The sequence below is a fragment of the Epargyreus clarus genome, unplaced genomic scaffold, assembly GCF_041222505.1.
Source record: "Epargyreus clarus isolate Ecla_fem2 unplaced genomic scaffold, WU_Ecla_fem_2.2 ptg000003l, whole genome shotgun sequence".
Classification (NCBI taxonomy): domain Eukaryota; kingdom Metazoa; phylum Arthropoda; class Insecta; order Lepidoptera; family Hesperiidae; genus Epargyreus; species Epargyreus clarus.
Window position 1 is genome coordinate 1,662,399 of NW_027332211.1, and position 25,042 is coordinate 1,687,440.

Here is a 25,042-nt window from a genome sequence, read left to right on the forward strand (position 1 = left end):
CCAGGCAAAAGTTTTCTAGGTTCGAATTAGATATTGTAAAATTGAAAGAAATAGCGTTTTGCCTACTTCAAAAGATATTTAAAATGTGTTTCATAAAGACATAACCTCATTATAATTTTATAATAACAGACGGGCATGCCCCTGGATTTTCGGGCAACGTAAACAAATATCACTATAATTTGTTTACATAGTAACATTAATGTTTCATGGCGTGTCCACAGGTGTCACGACTGCGAGCCGATGACCGCACACCGATACAGACTTGACCTCTCTCTAACTACTTCCTTAAACATTTCTATAAAAGTACATGTTATTACAGATAGGTTTGTAGGTAAGTAGGCTTTATAATCATTGATTCTAGGTCTGGTCTAATTTGGAATAGCAATTTATTTGTTAAGTGTATGTTTTATAATATAATTGTCCATTCGATTTTATATCTTAACGCATAGATAAAACGGTACATCCTAAAAAATATTAAACTACTATGTTACTTATGTCAACCTATAACGTTAAATACTGTCTTCTCTTGATACATTCCATAAACAAATATTTTATCTGATCAACGTAGATACATCATCCATCCATCCATCAATAATACATACCTATCTTCGCCCTCAATAAGTCACAAGGACGCTCTACTAGAGTGAATCTCCATTGCTACTCATATCTATCCTTGATGGAGTCCACAAACAATTACCATCTAATCAACGTAGTCATCGTCACCCCGGAACCGCAGTCCACCGTCCACCTGTCCACAATGTTTACCCAACAAATGACCCGAGACCGTTGACCCCGAGCAAAACGCATCGCACAGATCCCGCGAAATTGCGAGAGCGATTCCGACAATCGAATCTAATCGTATATTTGTCCTTATCTAAACGTAAGCAAAGGTAAGAGACGACACTAAACCCGCAGGTCTGTTACGTGTACGGGTGAATCATCGCGTGATAGAAGACGAAACGTCGGTTAGTCTGCCCTCGTTCGCATACTTTTACCAATATACATGGTTCAGGTGTATCGCGTATCGTGGTAGTTGAACTGATTGCGGATGGGAATGACCCAGAAAAATATATTGATACTATTGATAGTTCGCCATGATTGATTTTGTTCCATTGTGTTTTCTTTATTAAAACTTTTTTCTACTTCATTTTCTGCATCAAAGTTTCGGAGATATTATTTTGTTACGATAGGGACCGCCTTATAAATGAGTCTTAATAAATTTTGAATATAAAACAAATGAACGTCATTCCATTGTCGCTGAAGTTCCACAGGTATTACAAAAAAATCAGGTCATAGTAAGTAAATCAAAAGCTTTTAATTAGGTATAAGTGTTTTAGACTTTTAAAATGCCACAAGTAATTGCAGTTCAAAAGCGGGGTCTCCACAAACGAATGCCTGGAAAGGAGCAAGACAACAAAGGAACGCGGCGCAAGGGAACAAAAACAAAAAGCCGAACAATAAGGCTCCATATAAGCGTAAGATCGTCATTTGAGATTGCTTCTGAAACCGTTAGCGTATGACTGTCTCGCCGGGTTCGTTGCTGCGGAGACTTTCAGTCTGAGCATAGTCGATGGTGCGTTTCAAATGTTTCAATGCAAAGCGTATACTTTAGTCACTTATATTTATTTTGTAGAGATAAGGCAGGTGAACTTAATGAACGTTTTGTAACACCAGCTAAGTCGCGAATGCATCATCGGATCTGTGGGGGTCATGGGGTGGCTCTTTTTTGAGAAACATTTTCATATTTGCAATGAATCTTAGATGGAATATAAGGATAGTAGATCCCAAACATGAAATTCTTTCAATGAACTCATTATTTCGTATCACGTTAAAGAACATACTCCTAATGGTTATTATGTATACAGTTCTATAATAATGGTGACTTTGGTAATAGAAACCCTAAAAGTTATTCTATTATTTAGTCTTATTTCTATGCTAAAGGGGAAAGCCAAAGCTTATTACAAATGACAGAAGAGATGACTTATTTACGGATCTATTAATTGACTTCTATTCTGGAGTTTCTTGAGGTCCTTTCTTTGTGCAACATTTCACTATATTTATCACACGATGAAACATAGGAACCGCTGTCTCGCGCGATTCAGATCATGAACAAACAGAACCAAATTAGATTTCCTGTTACAGCTGGATATTATCGTTGAAAGTAAATAATATGTGCTTAACTCATAATACGTCGCATGCAAGTATTCAAGCGATATTACGCCCATGCAGTCATTTAATATCACTTATAACACTTGATCTTATATCTTCATCATAAATCACAATGCATCTATGAAATGGTTAAATGTTGCGGAACATGTCATATCAAAGATATTATTTTATAAGTAATTCAGCGAAAAATTAAAAACCATAATCATAATTATAATCGGAATATAGATAACGTTACTTTAATCGATGTTGACGATAACATACCTTTTGTAGCTACCGGAATTGACTGCCGCGTCATGTCCTAAAACAGAAAAACAATATTACTAACATTTTAACAACCATAATATATTGATTTTTGACAACAACAGCACAAGCCCGTGTACAAATAAAACTGTATTTACAAAGTCTTCCAGCAGAGCCTCGTCCCAAAAGAGTGATAGAGGATTGAACTTTGCAAATACAGTAGAACATAATAAAATAACATAAAGCTTGAAAACTTCTAATTAACTCTTGGAAATAAGCAAAAGTAGAAACAATTTTCGTAAGGCAAAACATGCCATTAAAACACCCGCATGTGGATAACGAGGAGTTCACAATATACATCAGCTTTCGATAGGCTTCTCTTTAGCGGTACAAGCTCTGCATGCGGGTTTACTCATATACCTAACTTCTAGATATGTACATAAATATAATAGCAGAAATATAACGCTTAGTAAAAATACAAACGCTTAGGATAACATATTTTTGTAAGAAAATCTAAACTTAGTCTTCGTTTTTAAATTAAATAATATTTCTTGCTTTACGCATTTAATTATAACTGGCAGTACATCTAATTTAAGCTTTAGATGGTTCCAGTTAGTCGTATGTTGGAAGCATCATCGGTTTCACCTCTGTTTAGTCCCGTTTAAGGGATGAAATTTTATCATTCTTCCTTATATTTCTAAAGAAATCATTAAAATTAGAACTTAGAACTAACTTATTAAAAATAATTCCTTTCAAATCAATGAAATTTGACTTTTAAAGAAATTGGAAATGAAAAGGTTCCATTTATCGTAGTTATCTTATAGTGTTTAGATCGCACTAACTAAGACCGAATCAGCGTGAACACAGAAGTCGATAAATTTGAATTACCTTTAGCATTTTATATCATAGTACGAAGTAACACTAGATCCGTATCACAAAGAAAATTTAAACGTTGTAGAATATAGGTTACTAGAACATACTCGTAAGCAGTTTTAAAGAGAACATAAGAACACTTAAGACTAACAACAGCGCTAGATGGGGTCCGTGCAAACATAATGGATTTTCTGCAAACTGCAATATCGTAAGCAGGATGCTTCAATTACTGCTCTTTCAATCTCTACGGAGAACATAAAAATCAAATGAATCAAAGTCACAATAAATCTTACAGTACGTGAATGTTAAATGACCTGTTCGTTTAGAAGATAAATTGCTGTTTCAAAAAATATGGCTACATTGTACATTGACTATGTATGTAATTTTTAAGTCAATGTTAAATGAAATTTCTTGAAGTTGTTTAAGCTTTCAGACAGTTGGAATTTAAAGTAATTTTAATAATACAGACCACGATTTTATCTATGATTCCTTTTTTAACTTGTTAGTATTTTAGCTACTTTTCATCAACGCAAGTAAGTTTTGACCACAGCCGGCCCTCGATACCATTTTACACACATAAATAGGGTATTTAAACCTCTTTAGAGTCTAATCTAGAAAAGGAGTTGGTGCAATTGAGTAGGACCCTCCTGCTGCTTAATACTTAACTAAGAAAATCTGGAGAAGTAGCCATTGACTTAACTTATATTTACTATTCTCTTCTACACGACCTTTTACTAAATTGTAAGAGGTCTTTCTATGTAATAAATTCACGAGGTGATAAATTCCCATGGCGAATATCGTGATAAGCTTATATTAGTAAGGTGTGTTGCAAGTAGGGCAGCGGTTGCGACTTGCGCCGCGCCTCTCTATTTCCTTCTATCAGAGCATCCGCCATTTCCTTCGCAGAATGAGGCTGAACTGTAATTGCGTACAAGATGTAGTTGCGAGCTTCGATATCATCAGGATGACTTATTTTATGTCTTTGTAACCATAGTAGTAGTGTATTTTGTGTTTATTATACTTGGCAATATTCGTTTTAATTCATGTTTGAATTTAGTCCGTTTTAGTATCATTTAACTCTTTTTCCGCGTATCCATAATTCCAAGATGTTCAGGTAATGACGACAACATTCGTAACTTTGTTATGCTACCGCTTTAATATTACGTTGCGATGAAAATAAATAACTTTTCAAGGAATTGATACTACATGCTTATGCTTTCAAATTAATTATGTTTACGTAATGAAGGCAAAGTGGCGTGCGGTAATAGGGCTTGCAGCGTAAATGCACTGCTGACTCACGCCTCCAATAACTAATTATGCATATAATCATATGATATACGGTCAAAACATCGTTAATTACTGCAAGATTTATTCAGTTATAATATATAAAATATTAATTTAAATAATCACTGACATAAGACAGCCCGTCTGATGGTTACTATCACCCATGTCACCATTTATAACCAACTTCAACTAGGATTTGCCCTGAGAAGGTCTCTTGTAACTCCAAAGGACTAAGTTGGAGTGCCTTAGGTTCTCTTTCTTAGCAAACCTTTTGGGATAAGTGAGAAGTGTACTCGATGAGTAATTTGGCAAAAAATGGCAATAGTATCTTAAAAGTGTTCACCCCCAAAACTATTTAATGGGTAGTCTTAACCCATTTGATGAGACTTTAAGCAGACCACATTGATTATTGCAATTGTTAAGTCAAATTGTAAAGCAAATTAATTATTCAAGAATTTACCACTATCTCTTATTACCACCTGATTGGTGTATTACAGCGTAGAGAAAACAACTTAGCTGCTCCTCCGATCAAAAGAGACAATTATAGGTTAATTTGTGCATCTTGAGAGCTTGATTTGATGGCTGACTGAACTTCGTCCTTAGTAGTTATACGAAATAGTTATAATCATATTACACTTGTTCTAATACACATATCCATTAGTAATCAGACCATCCTTGAATAACAGGATTAACTTAAAGAGTTGTTGAGCTCATATAATTACAAAGCTTAGCCGGCATTTCATTACGTAGCAACGACTTGTAGGTACTAGCGCTATTTACTTACTGATACTAACAAATTTCAACATGTTGTCATTTCTAATATATACGAAAAACTTAACACACGTCCAAACAGAATACTGTTAACTAATGTTTCTACTACTTAAAATAGTTACGTACCAGAACTATTTTTTAAATAATAGTAAGAATGCTACTTTATTTTTGTGTAACTTACATTGACTTTAGTCACGCTATAATACTGTCACGGACGAATTTTAAAATAGCTTCAATTGATATTTTTTGAAACTTTTTAGGTACTACATAGTCTTTGGTAAAATTCAGATACTAACTAAATAAAATCGGCTATTTAAATTTTCTAAACATATACATTATACATGTTTGCTACAAAACTGTATACTTTTTAAAAACTTTATAACATAATTACGTTAATCCTAATGTAAAGAGTGCTGTAAGTGCATATACGTGTAGGAAGTTGACTCTATTGATGATGGGTGGTCATATACTACATATTAGAATATTTCAGACAAAAAGGAAAAAAAATGTTAAAATAAAATTGAGTAAGTGTATTCAGAAAGTAGCGCAAAATTATCATTGAATTAACTGTTCTAGATATAATACAAAACTACAAACACATCGGTCGGTGCTTTCGTCGCGCCGCCACGGGCCGGCCAAGCACGGCGAATCGCATTGTTCGCAACACACAGTCGCGACAAGAGCACCGCCCGGCAAAACCATAATAAGCCGTTCATAAATTGGAGCAACGTAAACAAAAAGGTGTAGCGAGTGGGAGGAAAATCTAAAAAAAAATTGTGAGCGTCGAGCAGTGCGAGCGCACCGCGTGGCATCCAACGTGCGAATGGTGTATTTCGTGGACAGTACCGATCGTGAGTTGCGCACGAGCAGCGTGTGGCCGGAGTCGCCGGCGCCCTCGCCCTCCGCGCCCTCGCGCAGGAAACCCCCGTCGTCCGACGAGGAGCCCGAGGGGTCCTTCGCAGCCATGTCAAACAATCACGTGCCAATCATAATAGAGAAATCATGTCGTTAACTTACTGTACATATGCTCGTTTCGTCCGGTTCCATATTTTTTTAATTTTCAGGGAGCGGACGATCGTGCTTATTGCTCTACTACGATTGGAAAGTGAAACTGTAAAACGAACAAGAGTCGAGGTGGAAAATCGATGAGCGAGCCGGTGTCCGGCGTACGTCACGAGTGGCCGTCCGAGCCGGAAGGTCGTCGGAGCATCAATCATCGTCGGACCGTCCATGGCTGTTCAGCACGCAACTATTGACCCAGCATATCGGTAAACACTATAGATAAAAGCATCTCTAAATATACCCATAACTTGTTTCGTGTTTCTTGTATGATTCGTAACGGTAAAACATGAGTAGTGTTATGATGGGCGGCGTGCACGGGTGTAGTGTTGTCTTGGTAACGGTGCAAATTTTCAAATAAACACTACACGGCAAGCTAAAATCTCTACGTGCTAGCTGCAAGTGATCACCTGCCAGCTGATGCTGTATGGGAACATCTCTACATCTTCTCCTACTCCCGGCAACTGTCGTGTAATTACAAGATCAATAACACGATACTTTCACTATTATTTTGATCAGCTTCTAAACACTAATATATTAAGTAGTCCCTATATGCACGGAAATAACGGCCACATGGCGAATAAAGCTTGCACGAATGAGATACAGAGGCGTCATGAGCTGATAACACATTCGACTATCGCGGATTTGCCGGTTGAACTGTGGCGTCGATTAGCAACGTGCTTCGCGACCCAAACAATGAGAGTGGTCGCGGCTTGGTACGCCGTTCGAATGCCCTCACTGATCGATACGCATTAACAAAAGCTTATATACAACCCCTTATTTAAAATGAGCTTCGACCACTTTAAATTAACCTATATCGTAAACTAAGGCTTCGAACACTGTACGTAACGATTACATCGGCGTGATTTTTTCCGAGAGGCACATACCGATGCCGGAGAAATTGGTTGTGAACTACAAGAGCCATTAGCGGTCGTATGAAGCTAGTAGCGCCTGCAGTCATGAGCTACATAAGGTCGGCGTGACCTTTGCACCTTAACGAATAAACCGTCTACGAGAATTTTTTTGCACTGCATAATTATTAAAACTCGAACTGCAACTGAAAGAAACAAGGCTAAAGAATAAGCAACATGAACTTCGTCGTACAAAAATGAAGGACGATTTAAATAATGCTATTCATAGAATTGCCCGACAAATTGAACAGAAATATGTTCAGGAAAGCAATAATTTTGTTTCTAACGACTTAATGGACGTTCTTGTGCATACTTGTCAAATGCAAATTGGCAAATTGTCTTACCAACAGCGGGCGGGCGAGAGTGATGAGTCCATTGACGCTCATTGAAATTGATTAATACGCTACTCTGTTACTACTCGCAGTTGTAACACACGGGTTACGAGTTATGACTCGTTTTGTTTAATCTCCTAATTCAAGAATAGTATTAAACATTAATAGGTCAATGAAATTTTGATTGCTATTTGCGATGTGTACTAAGTTAACCCAGATTTTAAAACTAGAGTTGACACCATTTGATCTACTTAAAGGTAATAACAGTTAATGACTTTTATTCAATCCACTACACTTGAACATCCAAAGATTTATTTACATTTGGAACGTTACAAATGTAAGGTTAAATGGTATTTGAATTGAATTTGAGGATAAACTGCAATATATACTCAGCAACAACCTATTTCAATTGGATGGAGAACGGGGTCACTTCAGTAATTTCATTCGCAGTTCGAGGAATAGAGCCAAACCATTCGTAGATAGATACATTTGCCGTTTAAGTTATGGAAGCAAAAGCCCTGAATATATTACATTAGCCTTGTTATAGAAGATACTGTGTCTATCAGCACAAATAAAACTATTTAACCTTCATAACAGCTCTGATACTTTCAAAAAATTTTGTCCCTCCGCACTTCAATCGTTCAAAAAGTTGAAAAAACGAGCATAGCAGATGGAATTGTGACGCAAGACAAGATGAAGATTCTCATGTTGATACAAATTCACAGAAATCAAAAGTGAGCTCTACATGACAATGTTCGTATTTTTTATAGAAGATTTTATAGCATTCACGCATATCCATGAAGATGCTTGGGTCTGCCTGTTTTTTTACCAGGAACAATCCGTGCCATGATGGACTAGAAGAAAATAAACTTTCAGGGTTTCTGTCAGCTCTAGTGAGGTTTTCGCATTCATCAGTATTATTCAATTATTCAGTAGGTAATAATAATATTAATTTACACCCAATTTTCCGATCAATTTGAGGAACGATATTATATTCATAACCCAAATAATTTTAAGAAAGATCATTCTATGCCATAATCTCATTTATGACCACAATCTCATCAAATCCCAAGAAACACCAATTGTACACCAACTTACCCTGGCCAATTTGTTGGGCATGGGCTGATGTGGCAGAGTGTGGTGCCGAGGTCCGCCGGCCAGCTCCGGGTTGAGCGCGAGGATGGCGTCGATCTCCACCTCCTTGCCCTTGGTCTCGCCGCGCTCGTACCATTCCACCGTCACCGACCGCGTGTCCAGGTTCACCCCGGAGACTATGGCAGAATGGATTCGCCCTGGAATCGATATGGAATTAAACGTGAATTATGGTGTCATAACATTTTTATAATTATATATAGTTTATAAAGAATAGAATAAACAAGTTTCGTGGAAATCAAAATATCGAAAAATCACAAAAATTCATAGACGTAAACTAGGAGGAGGTCCTCCACAAATGTGTTTCGTGTTTGGCTTTGAGTTGGATCAAATCATGCTACTTTTTATTTGCATTATCCTTAATTTTGAATGTCAATAAGAGGTAGGGTTCCTTTACGGATAGAACCACGATTTCCTCAAAAATAATCTTAGCAAAAATGTACAATCTTATGATCATTAATCAGTGTGACGCATACATTCAACTGTACATAACTAATTTTAATGTAGATAAACATAAAAAAAAACCATACTTGTTATGCTAATTACAAGTCTATGAGTCAGTCAATTCTTAATAACATGTTGTTAGCTTAATACCTTCATGCAATATGTGTGTATTTATACTATTTATTATATACCGTGACTCGTGTCTATGTAGTGTTCAAGTATCACTTTTCGCGACACTTCATCAATCTACATTTAAATTCCCACGCGCTCTCTTTAATACAACATTGATTAAGATAAATGTATCTCGCTTTTGTACAGACATTCATAAGACTAGTAAGTTATGATAAAACGTAATGTTTACGGGAATACTCTAATTACGAGTACTTTAAGCATTTCAAGGAATTTTGTGGTACACAAAAAGAAAACAGAATCATGTATAAATACTTATAAAAAATGCTTAAGTCACAACAAACAATTTTGTATGACTATTATTTTAATTATAACTGTATTCGCATTCTCATAATAGACTTACACGTCGTGTGTCATAGGGCTAGGGCTCCAGCCAGATAGATAACAATAGGGCGTCTGGAGAGTGGCTAGACACAATAAAAGGACGATATACAGCCCACAACACGACATTTTCTAGGCAGTTTAATGTACCATGCCAATAGTTTATGACCTTCATTTAATCGACATTATCATTCCATTAATTTTCCAAGGTATTCTTAAACTAAGACTAACCGCCATGTGAAAAATATCAAAATCCGTTATAGGAAGAACATTTGCCATAAAACAGTTAAAAGTTACGCCAGTAGTTCAAGCAGCGTGGTGAAAAATGCTTTAGACTCCTAACCTAAACACCCTCAAACTGTTATGTTATTTATAATTCAAATTATGTAATAACCTTAATAATTATATAACCTTAAATAGTTATAATAATCAATTATTTCATGCGGAACTAATATCTTAACGGTTCTCTATACATTTCATAAACATTACTTCACAGTTCAGTTTCCACACACACAAACACGTCTCATTGTTCCTAATAATTCCCACGAGCACGAACTTAATACAGCATTTTATTAAAAATATTTATATTTTCTCAAGACGCGTCGTAAAAACTTCTCACATTCTTTCGATTTTACGATCAGAAATAGGTCTTCTAATTTTAACTGAAATCTGGAATTCAAAATGAAGTTCTAGTAACATTTCATCCTACGCTTACTTATTATTTTGTCACACAGGAGACAAAATATAACGAATATTTGTAAACTTTGCAGAGAACGTTGAACAGTGATCAACATTGCATCGTCAAATTTAAAGTTTATTGATAGACGGGTAAATCATCATATTCTGCCATTGGTGATAGTTACATTTTTATAGTGCAGTTATTGTCTCTTTACAACAGTTCGGTTGATCAAATCTTGAACCAATATAATGTTTAGTATAATCTAAGTAAATCTTCAACGACTTGTTGTATTGAATATATGGCGACGATAGGTCAGAATATCCTCAATCCTTAATCCGGACACGGGCATCCGCCTTCCATATCTTGTCTTACAATTGACTTGCAGACGATAAGAGTCACGAGTAGTGTGCGGATAACGGATATTAAAGATTTAACAGGTATCTACAACCGTCCCGTATACGGTAAATGTTTGTAAAATCTCCAACTGAACGCTCAGGTTACAGCATAATACGATCCTCACAAGTCACCTGAATAGAATAAACTAGTCTTTGGCAATTTAGTCTCGTAACAATAACAGTTTTACCAAATCCTAAAAGCGTAGTAAACATAAATTAGACACAACATAAACTTAAACTCGCAAATTAAACTTGCGGGATTAATTACCACGATCCGGGGCAAGGTCGCCGACCTCCGACAATCCGCCGTAAAGAACGCGTCTGCCCCTTTCGTAATAAAATGAAATGCGTACAAAGACAAATTGTACTACAGAAGGCACTATCTATGCTTGTTAGAATTGGACAATCAGTTTAATTTAGGTCTTTTATACACTAGGTCACACAAAATATATATCTATTATTATATAGGGCGTATACACGAAGCGTTAATTACCGTATTGCATATTTTTGCTTTCATCAAGTTTGTACCAATATGTCGATAAAATAATAATATTATGCAAATTGATCTTGAATCAAATAAACACGAGAAATAACTAAATAATAGAAGAAGATTACTCTTGAGATCATTTTGATACGTACACTCACATACGGAGCAAAATGCTCCACGTGTCATAATCTAGCTAAATGAAGTAAAGTAATCTTGTTGTATATTCTCAACTCACGCAAAACGAGAGGCAAAATATTATCTATATTATTTTATTTTTGGAATCTGGGCAATTAGCGGAAAATAAACATTTTTTTCTGCCTTACTCTTTTTTGAAACAATACCCTCACTACGTTGCAAGCAAACTCTTAATCAGCCCTTAACTCATCCCAAATAAGTTTAAAGACACAATCTATTTTATGATATTGTTCAAATTTTCAAATCCAAATTTTTGGAACACGACAAAATTTTACTTTTAAACCTTATAGGTAACTCTGGGTTAATACAGAAGTTAAACTAGAGTGATCACGGACAAGGTCACCGACCTGGCACGACCAGACTGACGTGAAGAGCGTCTGCTCCGGGGATCCCTGCTAATGTAAACACGCGCACGAAATAGACACCACTCCGGGAAAAGAGCGCACACACCGAGCATAAACAAATGTTAACTACCGCCGGGTTTAGATCGTATCAACCAAAAACAAAAGTTAAAAAGCACTTAATGTTATGATAATATTAAACGTAACGTAAAAGTTAAAATCAGTTACATTTTGTGGAAATAGCTTCTATAAATGGGTAATCTAACCACGGATTTACAGAGTTAACGTTAACCGATACTTATTAAAATTAAGTATGCTTGGGAGATCTGCCAGAGGAACACCTCTTATTGGTATGTCTGGCAAACACTGAAATGCCGTTACCATTAGACTCAATGGTCTCGTCTCTGCATAATGTATTTTAAAAAAAATATAGATGTGGCAATATTGTTGCCGCAATCGATACGAAGACGATCTAATTTTCTATTCCACTTTAGTTCTTTGAAACGAAGTAAAATCTGCTTCTGCTCTTATTACAACTATCATATTACTCAAAACTCTAGCTACTAAGTAAGGAAGTCGGCAGTTAACCTGTGATTTGACAACAACACATACACAAGATTTATTGGCAACTACGATACTACAAATGGTTATTACTATTACTTTTAAAGCTACAATAGTTTTAAAACGGTGTCTAACATAAAACATAATAAACAATCAGCCTCAAAAAAGCCTTGTCATGTACAACTTTAGCTGGTTACCTATGCGTAAGTCAATTTTTAACAAAGTATAACTTTACATGCCCCATTACCCATTCACGTAACCCAGTTACATGAATGGGTAATGGGGAAAATAATACGATATATTTTGGAACCAGGCCTTAAGTAAAAAGACCAAGGTGACATAGATTAATGTGTGTCTCATACAAATTGAACATGACTGGTCAAAATTAAACTTTTAGTAGGTCGTATTCGGTAATAGATATGGGCGACATGAGTATACAATACATAGGTATATTTATATATATTGTTAGGAAATAAAAATAGTAATCAAACGGTAGTCCATTTAGTCCAGTGTAATGTTCGCCTTAGATGCTTTTTTACCTATGGGGATTAAGTTAGAACACCTCGTGTAAGCAATAAGCATATCTCCCTTACCACATTCCAAACCAGAACAATGCAGCGCTTGACATTGCTGTTACAAGGCAGAAATGCAAACATCCCAAGAATTAATATATGTTGATTTTACAATGCGGATTCTATCAACGAGAGGACGCTATATCATTTGAAAACATTGTACAATCTTATATTAATATTCATAATAATGGCAAAATAAATTGCTTTCTTACTGTTAATATAATTCTAATGGATATTATTGTTCTAAGAATGGCTCACTAAATTTAATACATATTAATATTATGCAATTATAGTTTAAAGTAATGTTAATAATTATGCAGTAGCGTTAATTAACGACGGAAAGTTAAAATTGAAGTGGTTTTGTAACCAATTTTCATCTAATTTACGTGACTTTCCAAGTTTCGTTTAGAATATTATGAATTGATGAAACAATAACAAAATCGGGAATATATTATTGTAATACTGACAGTATTAAAATAGCTGCACGTCTGATAAGTTTAATGCACTAAACCGTGGAGGCTGAACACACAAGCAAAGATACCTTTACATTTAAGTATAACATACTGATTACAATCATGCTAGGTTTCCATATGATGCCGCAACATTTACGACACCATCGAGCAGTCAACATCGATTCGCAAAAAGCAAGAGCTATTGAACACACGCTCGTTGCCATGGTTACGCTCCGCGACTGAACAACGAAAGTGGAACGAAATGCCGAAATGAAACTAAAAAAAAACACCGATGACATTGAAATTGCAGCATGTATTTTAAAGAAAAAAGTAAAGGTAAGAATAAAAATGTTCTAGTGTAAATTTGCGTCCAATGATAAGAGAGATAAAATAAATATTACAAATACTGTAAGGATCATGAATGTGTTAACACAATCAAAGGAGATAACCTACACATACATATTTACAGAAATTGAGAGAAAACGCACTCTCACTGTAAACTATAAAAATAGGTAAATATACTTTTCAACAAACTGTTTATAAAGTAGTAAAATAATGAACGTAACATTTACGACGTAGATTAATATTCCAAAGCTTTAAAGTAAAACTGCTTAGTTTAACCACGAATCTAAATTTATACGCCGCGTAACAATCAAAAGATATGGCCAATAAATAGTTTGGTGCGGAACAGATCACCGGTCGTTAATGGTGCTGGATTAGGCAAACATTTCGATATAGTCATGTTGCATAAACATGTCTATACAAACACGAGAAGTAAGGGTTTCCCTATATAGAACGTGGCGTCAGCCTTGCCAGTTGATGCAAATGACGTCGGTTATGCTCTTACTGACATAAGGAGAACATAGATAATGTGGAGGGACCCTAATCGAATCGAGAATCTATAAATGTAAACAGTTCTTAAAGATAATATAAATTACATATCAAACATAAAGACTCTTTTATTATAGAAACCATTCATATTAAGTACACAATACGATGCCAGATATAGGTAAGAGTCAATGTGACAAAAATAATTTACTTATCGTCAATGAAAAATAAAGTGAAATGAACTTTACAGTGAAGATATATTATGTGACCTAATTGATACTGTCACTATAAAGCCAGTCATTACATATTCAAGTCAATATGAGGAAAAAAAAATACACGATATAATATACACAGGAACAGTTTAAAATTAAAATCTATGCCAAAGATAAATGCAATATCAAGACAGTTCAATCTACTGGCACTAATACTATCAAGCCGACTATAATTGTAGCTAGCTAGAACGCTAGAGAACAATAGATTCGATATCAATCGATTGGAAAACACTAGGTAAGTACGAGTTACATTCCAAATGTTGTAATCAAAGCGAAAGCGAAACTGACACATTTAAATGATCCATATGAAACCGATTACAAATCGTCAACGACTACAATATATGATGCAAAAATCCAAAATCTCCAAACATACAACCCAAAAGTGCAACGTGAAAGGAGCCAAATATTTTTAGCGACCGTCAAACAGACTACGGAAATGTTTTTCGTAAAGGCAAGAACGCTTTCTAAGAAATGATTTCGTCTATTTTTAACAACGAAAACTAAATCTCTCTCATTATCGAGAATTGCGGACGGCGTCGAACATTAACATCGGCACTAATTAGTGCGGTGGCAGACAAAGCGTGTCACCTCGCATTATCAGTCGTCTCTGTGGTACAAAAAGTGTAACGTGAAAGTGATAGTATATCAATCGTATATCAATTAATAAGATAAAAACGTCAATTGGTAATTGGAAAATATTGGGCTACGATCAATATTCTCAATGCAATGGAAAAGACACCCTGAAGGACAGGCTATATAATTATTATTTCGTTAAAATTAAGATTTATATCGACGAAGAGTGTTGCTTACTTAAATTCTCTACAGTGCCCACTACATGTTCAACAAAGTAGTAAGAAATATACATTAGAGATTACACCCTACCTACAAGATTTTCCTTTCCAGCAGAGAAGCAAATGCCTAGCGATCTTCTTGGACATCAGAAAAGCATTTGATACAGTGTCCATTCCCCTCCTTCTGGCTAAACTAGAGTCTTTGGGAGTACGGGGAATCCCCCTAAAACTTTTAAAAGATTATCTAACCTCAAGAAAACAACGTGTTATGATCGATCACATGCTTAGCGACGAACTGACGACTGAATATGGTATTCCCCAGGGTAGTATAATCGGTCCAACCCTATTTTTAACCTATATTAACGACCTGTGTCAATTGAATCTCCGTGGTGGTAAAGTTATTACCTTCGCTGACGACACCGCCCTTTTCTTTCGAGGTGTTACTTGGGATGAAGTATTTGAGGCTGCACAGTTAGGGCTTTCTAGAGTTAATAGGTGGTTGCAAACTAACCTTTTGACTTTAAATGTTGAAAAAACTAAATATGTTACTTTTGTAAATAAACCAAATCTACTTCCCCCGGAAACTCAAACAATCACTATCCATTCTTGTTGTAGTGGCGTACCCAATTGCACATGCCCAATCCTCCAACGGGTAGACAATATTAAATATCTAGGAGTAATAATTGACCAGACCCTAAGTTTTAAACCACATATTGATGCCTTAGTTCCAAGACTACGTAAGTTAATTTATATTTTTAGAACCTTGCGACACATAGCAGACCGCCGCGTCATATCGATGGTTTATCACGCCTTGTGCCAATCACTCATAGAATATTGCATAACTACTTGGGCTGGTGCGGCCAAAACTCACCTAATAGAGGTGGAAAGAGCTCAACGTGCTATATTGAAAGTCGGTGCAGGACATCCGTACCGTTATCCTACTATCGAGCTTTATAAGAAATGGGATTTGCTAACAGTTCGTCAAATCTTTATCCTTAATACCATACTCAGACAGCATTCCCAGCTGGTATATGACCCAGATTTAGTAAGATTCAAACGCAGAAAAGGAGACGTTGCACCTACTAAATTATTCCGCACTAGCCGATCCCGCAACTTCTTTTGTTATCTTGGCCCCTTTCTATACAATCGTCTAAATTCAAAACTCAATTTTTACCCACAAAATTCTAATAAATGTAAAAAAATCGTTACTAGTTACTTAAAAACTCTCTCCCACCAAGAAACTGAAAATCTTCTACATACCATAATTTAATGTGATCTTCTTTCTCCTATTAGCAAGAGACTTTCATTTATCTCATAATTTCTTATTCCTTACGCTTAATTCACGTACTTTAATGTAAAATCCATCCATACATGCACTGTTAAATGCACAAAAACCGATACACACCCGCACACACATTCTACCACATATGTAAACATACCCATCACACCCATCATACACCCATTCATACACTCACACACTTACATGTACACGTACACACACATATGCACTTCTACACACACGTCTACTTGCATTCACACAAATGTTTATTATTTAGTCTTCCGCGGGAGGGCACTGGTGACCTGTAATTCAGGTATTTTTTTACCTACAATAGGCACCAGTCTCTCACTACGTAAGGTTTAAAATATTCATATGTTGTAATCATGCAATTTAACATAAGACCTTTTTGTGAGAGAAATAAACTATTTTCATTTCATTTCATTTCTTTCCAGTAAAAAAAATCTTCAATGATATATTTTCATACTGATTTAGAAGGTACTAACTAAAGTAAAACATCTGAGCAAACACGTAAATCCGTGGACGGCGTTGAGAAATCTATGTTTATGGGCAACGAATCAACGGCTGCAGTTCTAAAAGAGCTTTCTATTTGATAACATTGTAAAGGGAGGCTCATATTTCATAAGATCAAAGTGAGCTGTGAGAGGTGGAGTACGCAAGTTTCAATTTGACGTTCGCGAGCGGGCTCGTGTCATTGACCCGTTAACGCATTGCTATGAGCTAATTATAAAGCTGTTCCTTGTGCGTTGCGCTGCGGTCATCCGAATTGGTGGCGGAGTGGCGGACCGACTGCCGGCAATCTGTGACAAATGTTGTTTCCGTGAATACATTTTATGTAGTCAATACGCGTAACCGGCTGAACAAATGTTCTGTTCGGGCGACCGGTGAAATTTTCGCGTGTTGTTAAAATCTAATGGAGCGCGATCAATAATGTTGCGATATCAACTGTATTGATTATATTAGTCATACGTATAAATAATTTAGACCAAAAAATATTTAACGCATAAATATAGCACAAAAACTTATACAACGTGTTTCAATTGTTTTATAAATAACGATTTTACCCTGGATAGAGTTGCAAAACCGTTTGTATTTATAAGTAAGTTAGTGTAACCGTAAAGTGTAACCGTTTGTATTTATAAGAAACTTGCTTGTATAATAATCAAGATTAAAGAAAGTATATTGACGTATTGTATACCCCCACAATATACAAGACAGTATTTTGAAGTTAAAACAATGTCCGCAACCCTGAGCTGAACAGAAGACGCATAAAAAATCTATTTTGGATGTTTCTCGCTTGAAGCCAGGCCTAATCTAAGCCAACAGCATCTGGCAAAGATCCAAAGGACAACCATCCTAGCGAACAAAAAATATAGTGCATGATCAAATTTAAACCCTTAAAAACCAGAACTTTAAAATTATATTTCATATTAACTGACCCCAATAAAATGATTATAAAAACACTTGATGAATTATGTTAAGCTCCTTAAGATAATTGTTTGGCGATTATCTTTTCGCAATTAAAACACAATTATATAATAACAATATAATACGCACGGTTATTACGCACAAACACCTAGAGATCGTATCAAAAGTCAATCTTGCCAATCTCCAGATAATTGCAGCGCTATTCCGCTGAAAGGTAAAAATGGAAAAGAAACTCGGAGATGCGGCATTCCCACGGTCAAGTTTGCAACAACAACAAGGGAGACAGTGGGCCGGGCGACGAGCGTGCAATCTTCGCCGTGAACGCAGTCATTATGCGTCACGCGTGGCGTTCTTGCGGCTTCTCTGTGCGGGGCGCTACCAGCCTGATTGCCCCTTTGTATACGTTTTCACTTTCCACTCAATGTTTTAGTGATCTGCATTGGAAACCCTGTATACAAAACCGAAATTTGCTATACTATCATCTGGTAACTTATAGACTGGGAAATAAAGGTACTCTTATAAAATTCAGCCTCCGTACGTTTTTATTCACAAAAGTAAAACTACTAAGAAACTACTAGATTGACTTTAAATTTTACACAACCTCGCATTTCTCTAAATTAAGGCAACGCGACAGGAACCCAAAGTGCATATTACTTTTAGAATAGGCGATTAGCAGCTTTTTCAAAGCAAAACGCAGCGTTCAAACACGTTTAAGCGCCTGTCGCAAATACTTTTGAACGATCGATTGGAGCAACTACACGGAACAAAATGCGATTCAAAATTACTTATAATGTCTTACTAACATAATTAATATCAGATTCAGCCACTGCCAAGCGTGGTATATGGTTAAGTGGTATATGATTAAATTTATAATAACAAAAAGGTAATGAATAAGAAAGTTAATGGCTTTCTCACTAGGCTTTCGAGGTTCGTTGATGAGCGATACTGCTTAGCCGCATAGGATAATTCAATATAAAGCCTTAGCCTCGACTATAAATAATCGATTGATAGCATGGTTTTCCACTGCGACAACTGTCGTTTCAAGGACGTACACATAAAAATAACTATGACCTCGTTAACTGATACAACTTGAACTAAAGAAAGACCAATGAAAGACGGAAGGAAAATAACTATAATTCAAAAGGATTGCTCCTATACAAACAGCAGTGAACTATTCATTCAACTATCAAACCAATTGCGGAAGATGCTGAAATTACTGCAAGATACAATAGCAGATATCATGTAAGGTCAAATTCGTGAAATAGCTAGATGTCTTTTCCTAGAATCATTCAATTCCTTATAGGAGTTATCTGATGACGGCTTTGAAACACGTAACAGTACTTTTGCCAACGTTTAACAATATTGAAGACTTTGAACAAATTTTAAAATTCAATAAATTTTGACAAAAAACTAATTGTGATAAAATATCTTCAAAATTAGAATTCCTTACTTATTCAATTTCATAATTGAGAAACAGACCTGATTGAATGCAGTTAGGCAAAGGAACATTGATTGTGAATTTGTATCGAACATACAAACAGACAAAAATGCAAGACAAAAATTAATAAGGTCTTTTAAAATCAGGCTATATTGAACTATTGGGAAACCAACTTTGCAAATGGCTGATCGTGGCCCATATGAACACAATCGCCGTGATGTATCGTGAATGGTGACCATTTTGATCTAAGTTTCGGCACGCCGATCTTTATGTTTCGGAATATTTCGCATCTTACAGTACTATCTTTCGATGTCGATCGTTCTAGTATCGTTTATTAATTGGGTCATAGATACGAAAGTAAAGACAAAGCGCAAATAACTTTTTTTAAATATGGATACTGCATGAAATTTCTTGTGTATCTACCGATTGCTCTAAAAGTCCAATAACTTTTCTATATCTATAATTATAACATAAGCATCAGAAAAATATCTTGTATTAGTTGCTGTTATTTGCGAAAAATCATATAATGATAACATAAATGAAATTCTAGATCCATTTGATACATCACCTACAGCAGTACGTCTATTTGATACTGTTATCTGACATATGCTTTCTCCTGCGATAAGGTGATAAAGGAAATTTATACGCAGAACGTTTGCCGAAGCGCTGAGGTTAATTGGAATTTCCGTGCAGTTCTCATACTGTATGTATGAACAACGGGACCACCAACGGCACAGGGAACTACTATCTTAGATATTTAGGACTGTTAGTACTTGCTCGTTGTGGACAACGTGTAATACTTTAAAACACGGCAATTAATATAATAATTAATACTGATTGACGCACAAATAAGACAGTTATAATTTAAAATTTAGGGTGTTTGTAACATAAGAAAGACGTTACTTTTTCTAAAGCAAAATTAAAATTTTAACAGAATAGAATATTTTTCAAAATTCATGTATATAAAAAATATAAAGCCTACCAAGTATAAGCTGCAAGGGACCAGACATAATGAACAAAAGGCATTCCCGTACAAATAACATCACACGTACGAATATATCCATCTATGCAGCTCGAGCACCACTAGAGCGAGTAGCAACAAACGCATTGTACCAGTAAAAGCGTCTGAAGTGTGATGTAGCTTTCCTAGCAACGGTGAGGGGCAGACAAACAAAGCGACAACCCAACAACCCAGTATTATGGGAGATTAGCCTCTGTGAACACTAACGAGGGACGAGGAGGCTCGAGGTAAGTACGTAGCGTGTTTTGGAACTGATTGCGTGAAAATCGTCGACTGCTAATTGAGCCATACATGTGAACTTGAAACAAGGTGCGATTTACAAGGTGCTTACAATAAAAGCTAGGCCGAAACAATTGGCCTGCACTTTGTGGAATGTTTAGTAATACTAATTACAGTGTAAATAAATTATATATCAACAAATTTTCTGTGCCGTCGAGAAATAAGAAAGGTTAATATAACCACATTACAAAACACCATATAAATTAATAATGCAAACGAATCAAAACAATTCGATCATACTCAGAGAATCCCACGTATATAAGTAACATATCGCTTGGCAATTGTGCATGTTGCGTGGCTTGCATCACACATGTACGATGACATCACACGTCACGTCACTGCAACAGCATTCCAATTCCAAGCTGAGCTTTACAGAGCTTTTAGCGTGTAGTAGTGCATACACTGCTCATTGATGCACTCTATAAAATGTGAAGTGTGCTTGAACAATGTTCTTAATAAATAAACGATGTATTAGTAAGCTTCTAGCAATCTAAGTTAAGGCAAGCAATAGGTATGCAAATTTGAAAAGAGCATACGAAAACTCCTTTGGATAACAGCGATACTGTACTTCACGTACAACCTTCATGTTGGTGCAAGTTCTATTAATATTATCTTTACGTACAAAAAATCTATAAATAAAACTTTTTCTTGCATTTCGAGACAATTCTGTATTTTTATCGTATCAATTAAGTAATCAAATCATCAAATAAATCAATTAATAAAATTTCTAAACGAGTGCAGCATCTCATAATTTGCTTACTAATTGAACCTAACTTCAATATTCAAATTCAAAACAAAATATTTAAGAGCTCTGTGTAAGATGCAATTTGTCTGTACAATATCTTGCGCAGTATTCAATAAATCGCATGGATTGCAGTGTTGCAATTACAGCGAGCACGCGCGCGCTGACTCAGAGGCCGGGTCCCAACCGGCTAGCCGACATCACAACACCCTCGCTACTGGACTGACCAAACGCTCCGTTGCTAGGACCCGAGTCACGAGCTGGAGGCAGTTCCTTGTGATATTTGGTCAACACGGCGAATATTCGTTGCAATATCATTCATCAGGTGTCGAAGAGTGGAACGGACCTTAGCCCATCAAATTGCCTGAATTTAAGAAACAAGAACGCCTCAAATGATTACGATAAATTGTACTTTCGTTCAAGCGTTTTCAATACAGAAAGCTTACGCTTACCGCTCTTAACTTGGGTCGCTTAACCTTATACTTTGAAGACTTTGACTACATCTTTGACGTTGAGTTGTATCACAACTAAATAGAAACGATACCCAGACAGTGCCTAATGTACTTCAAGTACAAGTTAAATACTCTGATACAAAAATAATGTAAACATATAAATATTTAATTACATGATAGTAGAACGAATGAAATATTGTTATTTAATAGTTATTTACATAATAAAGCGGTCACAAGTTGAGAAATGATTATAATCGCGTACGACTGAAATCCGTTTAACTCGACAAACTCTCATGCGCAGGCCTTTTAAAGTTAATTTTAAAGTGAGGTAACAACTGCAGTAATAAAAAAATACGTCCCCATTATTCCACTTCAGACGGCTAGTTAGAAAACAAATTAGTTTTCAAAATTTGGAACCAAAAATCGTCTAGATTCGAACTAGACTTGTAATCAATCGGATTGAAATGAACCCTAGTTTCAGTGTCAGCAATACGCTTACAACAGACCAGACATTGTTCGCCCCCACAAATCGTGAATTGAGTCATGACATATTGTTGTTTGTTACAAAAGTACTCTTTAACGTAATATTTTAGAAAGTCACTTGGATTAAACGTTTAAACACTTTTACGTAAAGCCTTAGCAATTCTTTCGAAATGATATACTGAAGAAAAAACTAAATATAGATCGCTCCCCGCTTATAACTTGGGCAACAATCTACTCATGAATAAATGATAAGATGGAAAAGCGAAATAGTTGCATATACCACAACGATTATATGACAAGGTTACCGGACCATTTCTGAACCGTTAATTAAACACAGGATTATGGTATGGTCGTGTACACTCCTATTTTTTTCTCCAATGGTAGAATATACATGTTTAGAACATGTTAATGGTGTTGTATTCAAATTGGCTTGAGAATAACCACGATAAATATATTTTCTTATTTTTCTAGCATCTTATTTCACCCGCATGAAAGTCTTACGTCACAACTCGCACTTAAGCCTTGCAACTTACTAGTCCTCGTATATGTAGAGTCAACCTGAGTCAATTTGGATTTTTTGGCATATTTAGAATTTACCACTTATTCGAAGCATTTTTTTATAAGGTAACTCCGGTATAAAAAAATACCTTTCCCATTTCATATGCAACTAACTGCAAAATTAACTATTAATCATATGAATTTACTGCATAAACGCAGTCAATTTAACCGCGTTAGTATCGAGCTGAGTCAGCATTTTGTTAGGCGCACCATTGCAACCTCAGCAAAACGACCACGTTACGGATGTTACGTTAACAAAGTATAAAAACAATGCGCTTATATTTCAAGTATGGAAGCTGCTACTCATAATTAAGAATGTGGCGATATTCCGCTATTAGACACGAGATGTCGTTACACGTATCCTAAATCAAATTAACTAAGATTTGTAAATATGGGAATGAACAATATAGACGCGAATGGTCGTAGAATAAGACTCACCAAGATAAAGAATCTGCGAAATATAACCTAACGAAATCTATACGAGTTAATAGAATTAATACGTCTATTTGCTGCTTTAGATACTAGCCCCATCGAAACCAAAAAACAATAGCGGAAACACCACTTTTATAACAGAAATAGAAATATAAGACGAAACCATAAATAACATAGTAAAACCTTTTATTTACGAGTATTGTTATTTAAATTGATAGTTAGAGTAAGATAACACGTGTCAATAAACATATTTAATCGATAAATCTTCCAGTTACATTGAAACACGTAATATGCATGTAATGTGGGAAGAGTAGCAGAAGTCATAATTATTTAATGCATCATTCAATAAATAAACAAAGACATTGGACGATTATTTTATTATCTTAAGACGTACATTCATTAAGTGTTTAGCATTATAATGCACTCTAATTAATCATTTAATGAATTGTCATTTCCAAAGTTAATGGGCAACTTACTCGTATAAGATAAAAAACCTCTAAAATAATTTACGTCCAAAATTTGAAAACCAATTCAGGTAAACGGTGTCGTTAAATATTACAGGAGGACACCAACTTAATCCTGAGCTGTAGCAATGCAACTATAGTCAATTTAATATAGTCAGTACTTCAAGCCTATTTGAGGTTGATGCAACAATAGACATTCCATTAGCTGTTGTGGCTTCTTAACACCAGGTCGGAGGAATCCCGCAACGTTTGATAATCAATTTTTTTCAAAAGAGACCAAATTAAGAAAAGTGTGCGTAATCTTGTACAATCTACTAAAGATGACATAATTCCCTTAGAACATATGAAAATTGTTCATATTGAACACATTAGCTCTGACATTCTCAATCACTTTACTACCCCTGTCCGTTGAGCAAACACTGAAATTTCAAACCGTCTATTTGTCGATCTAGGGACACAAGGCTCCTAGTGGAGGGGGCCGATGACATCAACAGGCGGAACCACTCGCCCGCCCACTACCCACCTACTCGATGGCAGAGCCTTGCAAAACCCCGCTAGAACTTGAACATAATGAGAAGAAACGCGTTTTTAAATAATTCTTAATAAAAAAATATATAATAAATAATATATTATTTTAACTAAGTGTATTTTTTGGGAAATCTCTAAGTTTAATTGCAGCGTTCCTTTCTTCGTTCACGAGCCTCGAGCTGATACACTACACATTATTAATAAATCAAATCCAGTTATGATAATTGTGAATCGTTAAAAGATTTACCGATAATTATTAATTTATAACAAACTTAGTAATTATAACCAACTGTTTAAAACTGCCCTCTGAAGATCGAAAACATTGATCAAGCAAGAAGATATAATAACTTGACGTTCATCAATATCCAATAGTCCGAATTCGTAATGTTTAATCTAGCGGATCGCTTACTAATCGACAATAATATACATCTCTTAATCTTCTTGCCTCCCTTACACACAATGATTTTTAAGTCGGCTCAATATGACTATTTCCTTCACTACCGTCCATTCAGCGTTCCATCTTAATTATAAATTTCTTATCACGATTTGTTTCCTTCTGACTCTTTTTTAATAATGGAGAATACAAAAACTACTAAATGCAA

The 25,042-nt window shown here is 35.6% G+C and overlaps 1 protein-coding gene across 1 annotated transcript in view; it reads right to left on the reverse strand.

Moving 5' to 3' along the window:
* The window catches only part of Klp10A (kinesin-like protein 10A), a 62,392-nt gene that overhangs the window by 25,088 nt on the left and 12,262 nt on the right, over nt 1–25,042 (reverse strand). Inside the window, exons 2-4 of the mRNA XM_073082710.1 lie at nt 8,738–8,931; nt 6,184–6,291; nt 2,431–2,467 (exon numbers count right to left, since the gene is read on the reverse strand). Coding sequence (XP_072938811.1) covers nt 2,431–2,467; nt 6,184–6,291; nt 8,738–8,931 — 339 coding nt within the window. The remainder of the gene's footprint in view (nt 1–2,430; nt 2,468–6,183; nt 6,292–8,737; nt 8,932–25,042) is intronic.